The 18,217-nt window shown below is 43.3% G+C and overlaps 1 protein-coding gene across 1 annotated transcript in view; it reads right to left on the bottom strand.

Moving 5' to 3' along the window:
- The window catches only part of LOC121309696 (vasoactive intestinal polypeptide receptor-like), a 103,876-nt gene that overhangs the window by 25,385 nt on the left and 60,274 nt on the right, over positions 1-18,217 (bottom strand). Inside the window, exons 7-8 of the mRNA XM_041242796.1 lie at positions 3,288-3,441; positions 2,946-3,006 (exon numbers count right to left, since the gene is read on the bottom strand). Of these exons, the coding sequence (XP_041098730.1) occupies positions 2,946-3,006; positions 3,288-3,441 (215 nt within the window). The remainder of the gene's footprint in view (positions 1-2,945; positions 3,007-3,287; positions 3,442-18,217) is intronic.

Genomic DNA, 18,217 nt, shown 5'->3' with positions numbered 1-18,217 from the left:
TACCGAGACTCGATTGCTAATCAATCATTCAATTGGAGTCTTGGTACAACTGCACGTGAATTAATAAAGTGCAATTCCCCTTGCTCACATATTATTATGTTTTACTTTGCACGTGAAGTGCTGTGCAATCCTCGTGCCGGCATCATAGACATGACAAATGTTTATTTTTTAAACACTTGTGTTACACAGATGTTTATATCCCGTGTACCAATGACTATACATCAACATTAATACACAACACAAAATACACACAGGGGCGGGCACTTCGCCACATATACCCCCCCTTGTGCAAAGCACACATGGCCTCAATGGCCACCTCCCCCCTTAAAATCCCAAAAGTCTCGCTCAAAGTCCTGGGCCAAGAACAGGGACTTTAAGGGGTTGATGGGCGGCAATGTTGCCAGTAGCCAGGCTGCTACTGGCCATGCTGTCAGCAGACGTGCTGACAGTGGGGCGAATCTCTCCTCCCGCTGTACCACTGGCAGCGGAAATGCTGCCAATGGTGCGGCTGTCAGCAGACGTGCTGACAGCTCCCAGACTGACTCCTTCAGCCAGGGCAAGTCCAGCAGCAGAAACAGCTGCTGGGGTTGGTGGTCTCCAGACCTCCCCCAAGATCTCCAGCAGCGAAACTGCTATGGGGAAAGGTGGTCTCCTGACTTCTACCCCCTTTTTCATAGCCAGCAGCTCCCTCTGGTGGGGCTCCGGCCACACTGACCCCTGCGGCCAAGCAGAGCTGACTGCGACCCCTGGCGAAGCAATTCCAGAGACCATAGACGATGCGAAGCTAACGGGGACAGGATATTTCCAGAGACCATAGACGATGCGAACCGATACAATCGACCCGGCTTGCAACCCCTCCGCCTAAGCGGACGCTCCTGCTGGGCACCCCAGCCTCGCCGTCGTTGGGGTCCGCAACCCTCGTGTGACGTTAGCGTTCCGCACCCCAGGCGATGTCCCGTTGCAACCGCACCCCGTCCGGTGCCGTGGCGTCGCGTGGGCACATTCTCGAGCAGCAGGTAACCGTGGGGCGAAGCGACATCCGTTCTGTAGCTCCTCCTTGGGTGACCGCCGCGGAAGCCGGCCGAAGCATCCCGGCATGGTCGTCCGTGGGTTCGGACGAACCACCACCCCCATCCACCTGGGCTCGGGGCGTGGGGAAACCAGCGGACGACGCCTTCACGTCCCCTCACTGGGGATGGATACCAGCAGGCATTCATCCTCTGCTGGTGGGCAGGAAGGGGACCCAGCAGGCATTCACCCTCTGCTGGTGGACAGGCCCCCCCCCCCCCAGCAGGCATTCATCCTCTGCTGGTGGAGGTGGCGGAGACAGAGGCAGCTCCTGCTGCTCTGCTCCTGCCGATGGAGGTGGCGGAGGCATGTAGTCTCCTGGCGGCGGAGGTGGGAGCGGCGTGTAGTCTACCCTTATTACAGGGGACTGGTGCAGCTCTCCCTCACTTGCAGGGGAAGGTGATGGAGGCAGAGGAAGCACCTGCTCCTCTCCTCCAGGTGGTGACGGTAGGGGAAGTGATACCAGCAGGCACTCACCCTCTGCTGGTGGAGATGGGAACAGCTCCCTCTCTGGGCTTTGGATTCCCGTGGTCCCCCCGTCTGGGCGCTGGACTCTCGCGGTCCCCCCGTCTGGGCGCTGGACTGTCGCGGTCCCCCCGTCTGGGCGCTGGAGACCCTGCTACCTGGGCTGCTGTTCTATTTATAGCTGCCTCCAGGTAGCAGAGCCGGAGTACCCTGATACCCTTGTCCCTCAAACCCCACGCAAGTTAAGCTGCCCGTCAGTGAGGTCTCACATCCATGGTGTGCCACTCCGCACCGAGGTTCCTCCAGTGTTAGTATGACCGGTATGCTTAGTGGGCAATCCATACGCGCCTCCCATCGGAATGGACCCCTGTCCATCAACCATCAGACTCAGATGTGTCTATGGGCAATGGACTGCAGCCAAAATCCCAACAGACCATTAGGGTGCCCACCCACAGTTGTCCTGGTCCTCCCCGATCCCCTATGTGAGGGACCTTATTTGCGTCTTTCTGACGCTGACATTTTTTTTTTATTTTATATTGTTTTAAACACCAGTCCTCAACAAAATTGTGGTTTCTGCTCTGGTGTTTTCTGCGTTATCTGAGGCCTTTGTGCTGGTCTAATCCAAAAGCGATGACATAACCACTGTTGTCCTAAGACAGCCCGTGAGTGGGTGGCTGTCAGGAGCCTCATCGGAAATAAACCAACACCGAAGCTAGATCGTGGAATTTGGTGGAGCTGAGCAAACCACCTCTACTCCGCGACAAATGCTACAAGCATTTAATAAATAAACTGTTGTAACAAACACAAAAACACAGGACATAGCCCTATCGCCAAAACAAAAGAGACAAACAAAACGGACTAACACTACACAAAACACGGTGAGCAGATATTTTAACTTTACGTTATTATTATTACAATTATTACCTCTGTCTCCAATCCCGTTCTCCACTCACCGAACACACAATCCCGAGTGGGTGAATACATGTAGCTTTTATGCAGCTGTACCGTGACTCGATTGCTAATCAATCATTCAATTGGAGTCTCGGTACAACTGCACGTGAATTAATAAAGTGCAATTCCCCTTGCTCACATATTATTACGTTTTACTTGCATGTGAAGTGCTGTGCAATCCTCGTACCTAAATACAAATAAACATTTTAAACACTCGTGTTACACAAACCCATTTATATCCTGTGTACCAATGACTATACATCAACATTAACACACAACACAAAATACACACACACAATTTGTGGGCAGTGTCAAGGTACTGTTCATGAAACGGTGTGACACAATGAATAGATACCCACACACACACACACACACACACACACACACACACACACAACCACAATAAATGATTAATCAAGTTCTGGACATACCCCGGAGGATAAGCCTCTCAGTGGACATACCCAATATCATTATAATAAGCTCTAGTGATACTCCAAGCTGTAATGAATACTGATGGGCCTCCTAAAGGAAGAGAAGAGGGTGAACAAATAAAAAAGCAACACCAGAACATTGTAACAGACCCAGCTGAAATACAGGGTTTATATTCACAGGACACTATGAACACTCCCATACAGTTTGTGAAAGCAGCAAGTTGTGTTCTAGGTTATTTACAAAACTGCTATATATTGGCATGTACTGTCTAAACACCAGGGTGTCAAAGTACTTTTAATGAGATTGCAACAAACACATTTTCTGCTCCATAATGATCTTAGAAGGATTTCTTATATGACAGATAAACTTACCCCAGCCAATCATTATGTACCACCAAAAGTACTTCCTCTCAGAGAAGAAGGAGACCACCAGTAACGTGTGGAGGTATAGGCCTTCCACCAGGAGCCAGAAGAAGTTGGCCATTATACAGTACTGGAAGAAGACAATGGCAGCTTTGCAGCCAATCTAAAGACAAGCAGAACGTGTACAGTAAGAAGCAGAGTGTGACAGGCCTGCCAAACAGCCTGCAGGGGGCAGAAGCAGTCCTCCTGCTTCATTCGATTAGGTCTGAAGAACAGGGACCCTGAGATTGTAAGGTCCATGCCAAGCCCCTTCTATTAACTCACCGGTCATTGTCCTGGCTCTCCTGAACACACATGGAGCCCCATTCAACCACACACTACATTTATATATGTCAAAAAAACCTTTACAGCAAGTCCAAGCAAATAAGAGCACATGGATCTAGACTGATTAAATCACAGTCAGTTGGTCCTTTTTTTGTATATTATGACATATATTTTGTAATTTATATTTTCCAGGACACAGCATAAAAAAGAATGCCTTCCTAACCCTCTCAAGCGGACTGTGCTTGTTTGAATGGATTTCATGTACACAGAAAGGAAAAGAAAAGCAAATGTAGTCTTTATAAAAAAAAAAGCTTTAAATGCCTGAAACTCTCCCACATCTGTTTGCTGAAAGGGTGTTGCTAAGCTGACAATGCCTACCTGACACCATGAAACGCTGATGATTTATTCATATTAGTCTTTTATAATTTCAAATTTACTGCTCTTACCGTGTGTGTCTCTGACATAAGGGAACCACAATTGTGTAAAGGGTCAACGTTTAATTTATAAGACTTTATCAATGTACTGTAATACCAAAGATGTATCTGACTAAATGAAATATTGCAAATTTCTGTAATATCAGCGACACAGCGTACCAAACAAAAACCTTCTACCTATTGGCTGACCATGTTTTATCATAAAGTGTAAACAAGAGAGATATGAGAAGTGTGAATGGGACTACTGTGCAGTGTGAATGGGAGTGTTCAGTGTGAATGGGAGTGTGCAGTGTGAATGGGACTGTGCAGTGAGAATGTAGGACTACGCAGTTTGTCTGTACAAGTGAGTGTTCAGTGTGGGACTGTGCAGTGTGAATGGGAGTGTGCAGTGTGAATGGGACTGTGCAGTGAAGTATGTAGGACTGTGCAGTGTGAATGGGAGTGTGCAGTGAGGTATGTAGGACTGTGCAGTGTGAATGGGAGTGTGCAGTGAGGTATGTAGGACTGTGCAGTGTGAATGGGAGTGTGCAGTGAGGTATGTAGGACTGTGCAGTGTGAATGGGAGTGTTCAGTGTGAATGGGACTGTGCAGTGTGAATGTGAGTGTGCAGTGAGGTATGTAGGACTGTGCAGTGTGAATGGGACTGTGCAGTGTGTATGTAGGACTGTGCAGTGTGAATGGGAGTATGCAGTGTGAATGGGAGTGTTCAGTGTGAATGGAAGTGTGCAGTGAGGTATATAGGACTGTGCAGTGTGAATGGGAGTGTGCAGTGAGGTATGTAGGACTGTGCAGTGTGAATGGGAGTGTGCAGTGAGGTATGTAGGACTGTGCAGTGTGAATGGGACTGTGCAGTGAGGTATGTAGGACTGTGCAGTGTGAATGGGACTGTGCAGTGAGGTATGTAGGACTGTGCAGTGTGAATGGGACTGTGCAGTGTGAATGGGAGTGTGCAGTGAGAATGTAGGAGTGTGCAGTGAGAATGAGACTGTGCAGTGAGAATTGGAGTGTGCAGTGAGAATGAGAGTGTGTAGTGAGAATGGGACTGTGCAGTGAGAATGGGAGTGTGTAGTGAGAATGGGACTGTGCAGTGAGAATGGGAGTGTGCAGTGTGAATGGGAGTGTGCAGTGAGAATTGGAGTGTGCAGTGAGAATGAGAGTGTGCAGTGTGAATGGGACTGTGCAGTGAGAATGAGAGTGTGTAGTGAGAATGGGACTGTGCAGTGAGAATGGGACTGTGCAGTGAGAATGGGAGTGTGCAGTGAGAATGGGAGTGTTCAGTGTGAATGGGAGTGTGCAGTGAGGTATGTAGGACTGTGCAGTCAGTGTGCAGTATGATGACAGTGTGCACTGAGATGGACTGACCACATCACATTGACCCTGAGAGTGTGCAGTGTGAATGACTGTGCAGTCCGAATGAGAGTGGTCAGTAGAATGGACTGTGCAGTGAGACCCACGTGTGTAGTGCAGAATGAGACTGTGCAGTCATCAGATCACGTTCCTGTATTGTCAATGACAACGTCACACAAAAAAAAGGACTGTGCAGTGTGAATGGGAGTGTGCAGTGAATACTTAGTACGGTGCACGTCACTTCTTAAAGGGTCCAACGGGGCAAACAGTGAGCTCGTACTACGGTGCGTGTGAATCAGGGTGAACAGCTTACACATCCCACACTGTGCAGTGAGACTGAGATGGCAGTCTGACCAACTGTGACAGTGGACTGGATTTGTGCAGTGAGAATGAGAGTGTGCAGTGTGAATGGGACTGCAGTGACACTGAGTCATTGTGTAGTGTTATCTGGGACTGGGTGTAAATATTCCATTCTGAGCAATAATTACTAAGATGATTTACAGTAAGAATAAGAATAAGAGATAAGATTTTTTCTTTTTTTATCCTGGTTAAGAAATGAAACAAAGAAACTATGATTCAGCAGAGCCTCTTAACCCATGTTCCTCTCCTTTGCACACAGGAGAGAACGCATTTAAAGACAACAAGCAGCCCACTTGGTCTTGGGTTGCATCCCTTGTCCCTTGCAGAAGGATGCTGCACAGTCTACACATAGCTGCTAATATGAATTAGCGCTGACTAAATAATGCATTGATATAATAGTAGGAAAGGTTGTGTTAGTGCCCATGTCATTACATTGACATTCAATTAAAAAAACAGAAAAGGCAGACAAATTACTATTATTCTAAGCTTATCAAACACGTGGTGTTTCAGAACTAGGAGTAAAACCAATGAGCCGTTAATTTTGAACACATCAAATGAGCACCAGAAATCTGAGTGCTAAATCTTAAATTCAGGAGCCGTGCAGAGAAAGATCCAAACAAACTATCCTGTGGGCAGCCTGCGGCAGACTGATCGCTGTGGGAGTTGGGACAGTGGCAAATTGCTTCTTAAAATAAACACAGATGAGTCACAGGATGAGTAGAAGTCAAACTAATGGGGGATGAAGTAAAACAAAGGAGCGTAGGGGGCTGGTAGTAAAGACTAAAGAAACAAGCTTGTAACCAAGAGGTACCCAGTTCAGCCATTGACTTATTGTGTGACCCTGAACAAGTCACTTAACCTCCTTGTGCTCCACCTTTCAGGTGAGACATTGCTCTAAGTAAGAACATAAGAAAGTTTACAAGTGAGAGGAGGCCATTCGACCCATCTTGCTCATTTGGTTGTTAGAAGCTTATTGATCACAGAATCTCATCAAGCAGCTTTTTGAAGGATCCCAGGGTGTCAGCTTCAACAACATTACTGGGGAGTTGATTCCAAACCCTCACGATGCTCTGTGTAAAAATGTGCCTCTTATTTTCTGTTCTGAATGCCTCTTTATCTAATCTCCATTTGTGACCCCTGGTCCTTGTTTCTTTTTTCAGGTCTGTGGCAGAGCAGAGCTCTGCCCTTTTTAAATTGGCAGGGATGGGTTTAATTTCCCCTACCTGTCTGGGTTTATTATGTTCAGGTGGCTGGGGTTGATTAGTTGATTAGTTTAATTAACAATCAATCAGCGCCCAGCCACCTGACATAAAAGGAGGCCTCTGCTTCTCATTTGAGAGGAGGGAGCTGAGGTTGTTGTCTGTTGTCTGTTGTCTGTTGTCTGTTGTCTGTTGTCTGTTGTTTGTTGTTTGAGATTTTTCAATTTTGCTAAATCCAGTGAAGGCATTGCCCAGCCTGGAAACCTTTATTTTGTAAGTTTTGCTTTTTGTCTTTCTTTTTGTGTTTCAATCCATTTGCTTTGGCCCTTGTGCCCTTTCATTTTTGTGTTTATTTATAATAAATTAGTTATTTTTTTGAACTTCAGACTGTCTCTGGGCCTCTATCCACTCGCCAGCCTGCCACAAGGTCAAAAAAGTCCCTTAGGTCGACATTGTCAATACCTTTTAGAATTTTGAATGCTTGAATCAGATCACTGCGTAGTCTTCTTTGTTCAAGACTGAATAGATTCAATTTTTTTAGCCTGTCTGCATATGACATGCCTTTTAAACCCGGAATAATTCTGGTCGCTCTTCTTTGCACTCTTTATAGAGCAGCAATATCCTTTTTATACCGAGGTGACCAGAACTGAACACAATATTCTAGATGAGGTCTTTCTAATGCATTGTAAAGATTTAACATTACTTCCCTTGATTTAAATTCAACACTTTTCACAATGTATCCGAGCATCTTGTTAGCCTTTTATATAGCATCCCCACATTATCTAGATGAAGACATTTCTAAGTCAACAAAAACTCCTAGGTCTTTTTCATAGAGTCCTTCTTTAATTTCAGTATCTCCCATATGATATTTATAATGCATATTTTTATTTCCTGCGTGCAGTACCTTACACTTTTCTCTATTAAATGTCATTTGCCATGTGTCTGCCCAGTTCTGAATCTTGTCCAGATCATTTTGAATGACCTTTACTGCTGCAACAGTGTTTGCCACTCCTCCTATTTTTGTGTCGTCTGCGAATTTAACAAGTTTGCTTACTATACCAGAACCTAAATCATTAATGTAGATTAGGAATAGCAGAGGACCTAATACTGATCCCTTTGGTACTCCACTGGTTACCACACTCCATTCTGAGGTTTCTGCTGTAATCAGTACTTTCTGTTTTCTGCATGTTAACCACTCCCTAATCCATGTACATGCATTTCATTGAATCCCTATTGCATTTAGATTGAGAATTAATTTTTCGTATCCTCCTTTGTAAAAACTTGTGAAAAGTAATCATTTAATATATTTGCTATTATTTTCTTCATCTATGATTTTTCCATTTGTATCTCTTAGACATTTAACCTCCTCTTTGAATGTTCTCTTGCTGTTGTAATATTGGAAAACATTTTGGAATTGGCTTTAGCGCCCTTAGCAATGTTCATTTCTATTTCTCTCTTGGCCTTTCTAACTTCCTTTTTGACTTGCTGTAGCAGGGGGATATCTGTGCTGATTAAACCATTTTGGCCATTTAGTTTTACATTTAGATTTGTCTACTTTAGGGATGTAATTGTTTTGCGCCTCTAGTACTACATTTTTGAAGAACAACCATCCTTCTTCTGTGGGTGTTTTCTCTATTTTACTCCAATCTACTTCTGTTAGTCTCTGTTTCATACCTTCATAGTTTGCTTTTCTAAAATTGTAAACCTTAGCTTTAGTCATTACTTTTGGGGTTTTAAAAAGCACTTCAAATGAGACCATGTTGTGGTCTGAGTTTGCCAGTGGTTCTCTGACCTCTGTTTTAGTTATTCTGTCTTCGTTATTTGAAAAGACTAAATCAAGGCATGCCTCCCCTCTAGTCGGTGCCTTGACAAATTGTGTTAGGAAGCAGTCATTTGTCATTTCCACCATTTCAATTTCGTCCGTCATGCTACCCATCAGGTTTTTCCATTTTATCTGGGGGAAGTTGAAATCCCCCATCAGTATGGCTTCTCCTTTGCTACATGCATTTCTGATGTCATTGTATAACAGATTCTTTTGCTCACCATCTGAATCTGGCGGTCTATAGCATGCTCCTATTATTATGCCCTTTGAATTTTTGTTCGTTATTCTGACCCATATTGATTTGGCTTTATTTTCTTTGTCCAGGTTTAACACCTGGGCTTCAAGATTGTTTCTTATGTATAGAGCTACCCCTCCTCCTCTTCTGTCCTGCCTGTCTTTCCTATAGTGTGTATACCCACAAATATTATATTCATCCCCTCTCACACAACCAAGTTTCTGTAACACCTATCACATCATAGTTACTTGTTAGTGCAGTAGCTTCAAGTTCTAGAATTTTGTTTCTGAGACTTCTAGCATTTAGATAAATACATTTAATGGTTGTCTTACCTGAGTTGTTGTCCTTGTTTTGATGCGGTCTCCCTTCTGTTTTTTTGTTGATTTCTCCCCCCTTCCTTTCTAGTTTAAATGCTTCTGAACTTGCTTGAGGATCTTTTCTCCAAGTAGATTGGTTCCCTTTTTATTTAAGTGCAGTCCGTCCCGTCTATATAGATAGTCCTTGTTGTAGAATGTGGTCCAATGATCAAGATAGGTGAAACCTTCCCGTGTGCACCACGTCTTCAGCCATGCGTTTAGATTAATTATTTCCAGCTGTCCATATGGTCATTTGCAAGATGCCGGCAGTATCCCAGAAAATACCAGAGTTTTGGTCTTGTCTTTTAATTTCCTTCTTAGCTCTCTGAATTTGTTTTGCAGGATTTTGGTCTGTTTCTACCAATGTTGTTTGTACCGATGTGGACGACTATTACCGGATCATCTCCTGTTCGTTCTAGGAGCCTGTCCACGTTCTCAGTGATGTGCGTGAAGGAGGCTCCTGGAAGGCAGCACACTGTTGTAATAAGGTGGTCCAAACTGTGAACTGAACTTGCTGTGTTTCTCAATATGGAGTCCCCAACAATCAGCTGAGCTGTCTTGGTTACTGAAGCTCCTGCCAATCGAGCCCCAACAATCACCCCTCTTTCAAAGTCACTGAGGTCTCCTCTTGCATCCATGCTAGCCATAATTATAGGCAACCAGGCCTGTCCAGCATTTTTGTCCATTACATATATATATAAGTTGAAGTAAATTCAATAGTTCAATATTTCATGCATGACAAATTGGGGAATCGTAGCCTTATGGTTTCCTACAAGTTACCGATATGCTCAGACCCCTTTCCCTTACTCCGTGCTCCGGGGGTCAAAATTTTGGATCCAAACACAGCCCTCGACCTTCCCCTGGATGAAAGAGGCGGCCACGCAAAGTTCGGTTGCACTGGCTCCCAACGGGATTAATATATATAATTCTAAATTATATAATATATATATATCTATTATATGGTATATAGATATTATATATATATATATATATATATATATATATATACAGTGCCTTGCAAAAGTATTCAGAACCCTGACCAATTCTCTCATATTACCGAATTACAAATGGTATATTGAAATTTCGTTCTGTTTGATATTTTATTTTAAAACACTGAAACTCAAAATCAATTATTGTAAGGTGACATTGGTTTTATGTTGGGAAATATTTTTAAGAAAAAAAAAAACTGAAATATCTTGCTTGCATAAGTATTCAACCCCCACACATTAATATTTGGTAGAGCCACCTTTCGCTGCAATAACAGCTTTAAGTCTTTTGGGGTAAGTATGTACCAGCTTTGCACACAGTGTCGGAGTGATTTTGGCCCATTCTTCTTGGCAGATTTGCTCCAGGTTGTTCAGGTTGGTTGGACGACGCTTGTGGACCGCAATTTTCAAATAGTGCCACAGATTCTCAATGGGATTGAGATCAAGACTTTGACTGGGCCACTATAGGACATTCGCCTTTTTGTTCTTGAGCCACTCCAACGTTGCTTTGTCCTTGTGCTTGGGATCATTGTCCTGCTGAAAGGTGAATTTCCTCCCAAGCTTCAGTTTTTTAGTGGACTGAAGCAGATTCTCTTGCAGTATTTTCCTGTATTTTGCTCCATCCATTCTTCCTTCAATTGTAACAAGATGCCCAGTCCCTGCTGATGAGAAGCATCCCCACAGCATGATGCTGCCACCACCATACTTCACTGTAGGGATGGTGTGTCTTGAGGCATGGGCAGTGTTAGGTTTACGCCACACATAGCGCTTTGAGTTTTGCCCAAAAAGCTCTATCTTGGTCTCATCTGACCACAAAACCTTTTCCCACATCGCAGCTGGGTCACTCTCATGCTTTCTGGCAAACTTCAGACATGCTTTCAGATGTACTTTTTGAGTAACAGCTTCTTTCTTGCCACCCTCCCACACAGGCCAGTGTTATGCAGAGCTCTTGATATGGTCGACCGGTGCACCATTACTCCACTCCCAGCCATTGAACTCTGTAGCTCCTTCAAAGTGATTGTTGGCCTCTCTGTGGCTTCTCTCACAAGTCTCCTTCTTGTTTGAGTGCTGAGTTTTGAGGGACGGCCTTTTCTTGGCAGTGCCTGGGTGGTGTGATGCAGCTTCCACTTCCTGATTATTGATCCAACTGTGCTCACTGGGATATCCAAACACTTGGATATTATTTTGTACCCTTTCCCTAGTCTATGAATTTGTATTACTTTATCTCTAACTTCTGTAGAATGCTCTTTGGTCTTCATTTTCCTTCAGATTCACAGCCTTACCAATGATCCTTCAACAGTGGGGTTTTTATCCAGAAAATTGACAGCAACTTTAATGGTTCACAGGTGGAGGCCAATGGTAAGGTAATTGTGTCCTCATTAGGGCAATTTCTTTCATCGGTGCAAACTGGGAGCTTCCACAGCACAGTGGTGGAATACTTTTGCAAGCAAGATATTTGTTTTTTATTTTTCTTAAAAATTTTTCCCAACATAAAACCAATGTCACCTTACAATAATTGATTCTGAGTTTCAGTGTTTAAAAATAAAATATCAAACAGAATGAAATTTCAATGTACCATTTGTAATTCAGTAATATGAGAGAATTGGTCAGGGGTCTGAATACTTTTGCAAGGCACTGTATGTGTGTGTGTGTGTGTTTGTGTGTGTGTGTGTGTGTAGTATTATATATATATATAGATATATATATAATATATATATATATCATATATCATCACTTTGTTAACCGGTATCAAAACCCAATTTTGGGGTTAGTGCCCCTTTAAAAACATGACCTAGAGAGGAAAACTTTGATTTTTCAGCACTTAGACACACTTTTATTAAAAACACAAAAAACAAACAAACAAAAACCTAGCTCTCATGAGCACTGACTACACACACAGCAGGTCTCTGACTGACTCACAGGACAGATAAGCTGTTTACCTGCTGTAAAAACAAAACACACAGTTTACAAACTAAACTTCGGACAGTACTTACACCGTGACTGCTTGGACACAGAGTACTCCTTCCCATGTCCTTCTACTCAGCAGCCCCAAAGAGACTGGTTACATGCCTTTTAAAATCTGCACCTGGCTCTAATTATCACCAGGTCCAGGTGATAATTAACAATTAACAATAAATAAAACAATTAATTTTGCCATAAAACAAGGATTCTTAAATTGCAGGTCCCCTGTCCTGCTACATCCATATATATATATATATATAAATTATTACCATTACATGAGAGTAGATGTTGAACTTCATGCTGATTTGAACTCGGCTCTCGCCAAGATAAGCATCAACTAAGACGTAGCTTTGCAGTAAACTAATGTGATCCATCTGCATCTCCATCCATTTGCGTTGTTTTCCATCTGATGATGTAGATATCCTTCTGTCTGGTGTTGATTGCTGAAGTGTAATGCTGGCTCCAGGGATCAGCTCATTTTGCCTCCCCAGCGCATCAGCACACACAACGGCTGCGATGCTGGCTCCGGGGAATCAACCACAGTGCGGTCTCCCCAGTGCATCAGCATGACAACTGTCTGGATTGAGCTAAGTAGGGTACTTCTCTGGGGTCTTCAAGTGGGCACCTTCCATCCTCGGTGTTTCGTTGACTAGCCCACGACACCTCAAGAGGGCTTGACAGTGATTCTGGCGTCCCAGCATCACCCCCCTCCCCCCCCCCACTCAGCTCAGCCCAGCTTACTTACCTGTACATCAGCGTTGCTTTCTTTCTATTGTGCTTGAGATTCCCATCCAGAATCTTTCCGTCTCAACCACAGCCAGTTGCTGCTCCTCTCTGCTGCTTCAGATAAGTTCTTCACTGTGCGGCGCACCTCTTGGCCACTGAATCCGATGTCTCTGAGAAACCGAGTTGTAGAGTGTGCCACAAATCTTCGACAACCCACCTCCACTGGGTAAACCTGGACTCTCCATCCTTGCTGTCCCGCTTCAGCAGCTAGTTGAGCATACCAAAGTTTCTTCCTCTCATACGCCTCATCCACAGCATCTTCCCATGGCACTGTTAAATCTACCAGATGAATAAGGCGTGCTGATCCAGACCACAAGACAATGTCTGGTCGAAGGTTAGTGGTGGCAATCTCAGGTGGAAAAATAAGCCGTAGACCAACATCTGCCAGCATCTTCCAGTCTCTAGCAGCTTCCAGTTGTCCTGAGCGAGATTTGATTTTAACACCTTTCCTTGGTGGTTGCTCTCCTGGACGGAGGAATATTGTCTTTTGTGTGTAATGCTTTGATGGAACTGGTGGCAACTTATTGGTCAGGTTACGCTTGTCTTCCAATGCTAAGGCCAAACATCGCAGCACCTGGTCATGGCGCCAAGTAAACTGTCCTTGGCTAAGACCCACCTTACATCCTGTCAAAATGTGCCTCAATGTTGCAGGTGATAAACACAAGGGATCCTCACCCACCCAGAGGTTTAGGTTCTGTGGTGATGGGAGAACATCATATGCTGATCTGATAAGGAAACTGATCCTGCTCTGTTCCGTTGTCCATAGGTCTTGCCAGCTGATCTTGCTTTGTTCCACACTCTCCCATCTCATCCACTCTCCCTGCTTGGCCTGGGAAACGGCCTTTACACACCTGATCCTCTCCTCCTGCTTTTGCACCTCGTTGACTACCAGCTTCCTCCATTGAGCCGGGGTTGCCTTGTGCCATGTAGGAGGAGCGGAACTGAGACCAAAACCTCCTTTTCCATGCTGAACTTGCCCCATAATATCTTTGAATCGAAGGGCAGCTTTAGCATCTTCCAGAGCTTTCTTTGCTGTCCATTTTCTTCCAGTTTTCAACACAGGTGCTGCCTCCCTTATACATTTGTCACGTGAATCTACTAATGTCATTTGAACTCGGCTCTCGCCAAGATAAGCACCAACTAAGACGTAGCTTTAAAGTAAACTAATGGGATCCATCTGCATCTCCATCCATTTGCATTTCTTTCCATCTGATGATGTAGATATCCTTCTGTCTGGTGTTGATTGCTTCTGGCTCCAGGGATCAGCTTATTTTGCCTTTTGCCTCCCCACCCCCCTCCATCTCCCACTCAGCTCAGCCCAGCTTACTTACCTGTACTTACCTGTACATCAGCGTTGCTGTCTTTCTATTTTGCTTGAGATCCACATCCAGAAATCTATATATATATATATATATATATATATATATATATATATATATATATATATATATATATATATATATATATATACACACACACACAAATATGTGTCACACACAGGCGTAGTAGTATATATTTATATATATATATATTTATATGATTACAGATATATATAAATAATATATATATATATATATATATATATACATATATATATTATATAGTACAAATATGCAATCGGTTATATCAAACATAAATCAAACAGTGCCACACAAAACAGTCACAATTACAATGATATCAGTCCTGGAGCTGCTTTGGGACTGTGAGAAAGGGTTGTTTAAACAATATAAATCCCTTTCACAATAATCTGGTTGACAGAATATCCAGGAAGCAGCTATGAAGGAAAGATAATGATCTTTTCTTATTATTCAATCTGATCGCTTGCTGTACCTAGGACAAGAAACATTCATTAACAAGCACATGCACTGTACACACAGAGGAGATCATCAGTGTGAATGAGAAGGGTTCTTAACATTGTCTTTATATCATGCTCTTAGTGTCTTGGACAGTTAATCAGCTGGCTCTTCTGAGTTTAATCATAAGTCGACTTCTCTGTTATATTATTTCATATATGTGTTATATATATATATATATATATATATATATATATATATATAATTAATATTATATAATATATCCATATATTTAAACTTGTTATTTTAGGTATTTAAAAATTTCGATATAAAACAATACAAGGTATATTTATCATATATATTATATATATATACTAACTGAGCTTATAATAAATTACCTTCAATAACAATAAATCAATAAATTCAAGCTGTATTTTTGTTGTGTTCCTATGTTGTAAATAGTTAATATGATTAAGAAGAATACAGCCTGGCAGTAATAAAGTTAATCAAGTAAGGCTCCATCTATTCCTCTCACTGTGGGGATTAGTCAAGGAAGTCCTATTGGTAAAGCATGAAGGTTAAATCCTCCAAGCTTATGCATGTGCATCCTTTTATAATCTTTGCCAGTTGAAATGTCTTGTTTATGAATGAAAGTGTTAGTGACTGTGTATTTTTCTACAGTACATCCTGTTTGTACATTTATTGGCTGCCAGTTCTGTACACAATGCTGAAAAGCCAGGGACTGGTCCCCATACCATTTGATTTGTACTTTCATTCTCTTATAAAGCATGACACGAACAGCAGTCTCTTAAACTGCCGTCCCGAGATTACAGATCACTGCATTGCTCCTCTGCTCCGTGCTCAACTCTTCAAAGAGAGTTCACAAGGAAAGCAAGAGCAGTGGAAGGAGCAGCAGAGGTTTCCATGACAGACTTGAGTGTTCAGAGCACCATGTAGTTTTAGAAATAATCTAGCCAGACTGGAATCAACATGGAACGTACTTAGCAACCCAGCAACAGCTGCTTTACTTCAGACTGTCACTGTCTCCTTTTACAAAAACTTTCCTGTCTAAAAACATGCATGAGCAATTTCTCAAAACTGTGTAAACAGCAGTACAGTCTCTCCAGCTGCCTGAAATATGATACTCAAGCCATTCTTAGTCAAAATGTCCAGTTCAAATGTATCCACTGTCTGCAGTCAAGCTGTGAGCATGGACAATATGACAGAGGTTGCTTCTACCTTTTAGGCTGCAAAACATTAAGACGTTAAGCTGAGGGAACACAAAGCCACTTTGGATCTTGGAACTTGGTTTCAGAAGACTAGGTTTCAGGCCACTGCAGTAGCACACCAGGGGAGACTTGGGGTTTGATACAGAAAAGTTGCCTCAAACTAGATTTCAAACCACTGTTCCTGTAAAAGTGGCTTTTGTGCTCCACAGTTTTAGAAACAGAAACACTTTATTCTGTACTGCCAAATGTTGGCCCAGGTTCAAACCCATCAGCGGCATTGTGCCTCTGCCTGATATTATTCCACAGCTGGTTAACTATCTAGCTCTCTCTGTCCGTCCTAATGGATCTCTACCTGCTGCATTAACTTCTGCGTGAAGAGTGAGTGCACTGTGTAGCTGGAAGAGCTTGTGACAAGGACAAAACATGTTCAGTGTCGGACACACAGACCAATATCCACGCTTCAGTGAAGGGAACAGGAAAATGGATATCCTGGAGTTTCTGGAGCAGATTATTTGTCTGTGGCTGGAAAATAAATATACCTTTAAAACAACCTTCCAAATCTATGAATCAATAACTAAAACAAACACATTATTAGGTGGATCATTGCATTAGTAGATTACTGCATCCCCAGAACTTCAGTGAGATTAAACCTAGTAAGAGCTGCTTGAAAACAATTGACAACTCAATCCTCTTAGGCTAAAAGGAAATTTAGCAATCTGCGGAGTAAAATAATATAATGGTGTGAAACTATAAACTACTAAGAACAACACATTAACCGTCCCCCTGTCTGCAAGTGTTTCCTGAAAGTTTAATACTGTAACCATGGTTTCATTGCTTTGTATTTCAATGCAAGTTTAACACTGTAACCATGGTTTCATTGCTTTAAATTTCAATGCAAATTGAATACTGTAACCATGGTTTCATTGTCTATGCTCTTCAATGCAAGTTTAATATTGTAACCATGGTTTCATTGTCTATGCTCTTCAATGCAAGTTTAATATTGTAACCATGGTTTCATAAGAACATAAGAACAGGTCTGGTCTTCTCCTCTCCCTCCTTACTCTTTTCTGTCCCCTCTGACCTCTCCTCACTCTGTTAACACCTTTGAATTTCACGCTGTCCAACTAACCTCGCCCTGTCAACTCCTGCTAATTGTATATTACCATCCCCTGTACCTCTCACTCACTTTCTTGATGAACTTGACTATCTCCTTTCCTCCCTCCCTTCTCTGTCTACCCTCAACTGTCCTGTTAGGTGATTTCAATATCCATCTCTCCAACCCCACCCACTCTCCCAGATTCCTTCACTCCTTCAACTTCTCTCTATCTTCATCCCCTACCTACAAAGCTGGCCGTCAACTGGATCTCACCTCTCCTCTCTCCCAACTCCACCTACCCCCACTGTCACCACCCACCCTAACCTCCACTTTCTCTCCCTCAACCCTAACCTCCTCCCTCGACTCCCTCTGTCCCCTCACCTCCCCTCCCATATCTCTACCAGTCTGTCTGCTATCTCCTCCTGGACATCCATCCACTCCAGCTCATCCAGAACTCTGCTGCTCGTCTGGTGTTCTCTCTGCCTTCCTTCTCCAACCCTACTCCACTACAATGCTCACTCCACTGGCTCTTGATCCAGTTCAAGACTCTTGTACTCTCCTACCGATGCCTTGACCAGACTGCATCCAGCTACCTCCAGACCCTCATCTCTCCGTACACCCCCACCCGACCTCTCCGCTCCACCTGCACTAGAGGACTGGCTCTACCTCCTCTACGCTCCCTTGCCGCCAGAGCCTGATCCTTCTCCACCCTCACCCCACAGTGGTGGAACGACCTTCCTACGCATGTCAGGACTGCCCAGTCCCTGACCACCTTCCAGCGCCTCCTCAAGGCACACCTCTTCAAACAATACCTGTAAAACTCAACTCTCCCCTTCTGGGCAATGCACTTTAACTTGCACTTAGCTGCTCCCTGTTTTACTGTATTTAATCCTGCACTGAACCCAATCTGTAGTGTCTTGTATTTCACCTGCACTCATATCTAACCCTGATGTAACTATCAACAGTGCTATTTGCTCTTGAACTGCCCTGATATCAAATTGTACTGTGTT

The sequence above is a fragment of the Polyodon spathula genome, chromosome 3, assembly GCF_017654505.1.
Source record: "Polyodon spathula isolate WHYD16114869_AA chromosome 3, ASM1765450v1, whole genome shotgun sequence".
Classification (NCBI taxonomy): domain Eukaryota; kingdom Metazoa; phylum Chordata; class Actinopteri; order Acipenseriformes; family Polyodontidae; genus Polyodon; species Polyodon spathula.
This window is presented reverse-complemented; position numbering and strand designations above follow the sequence as displayed.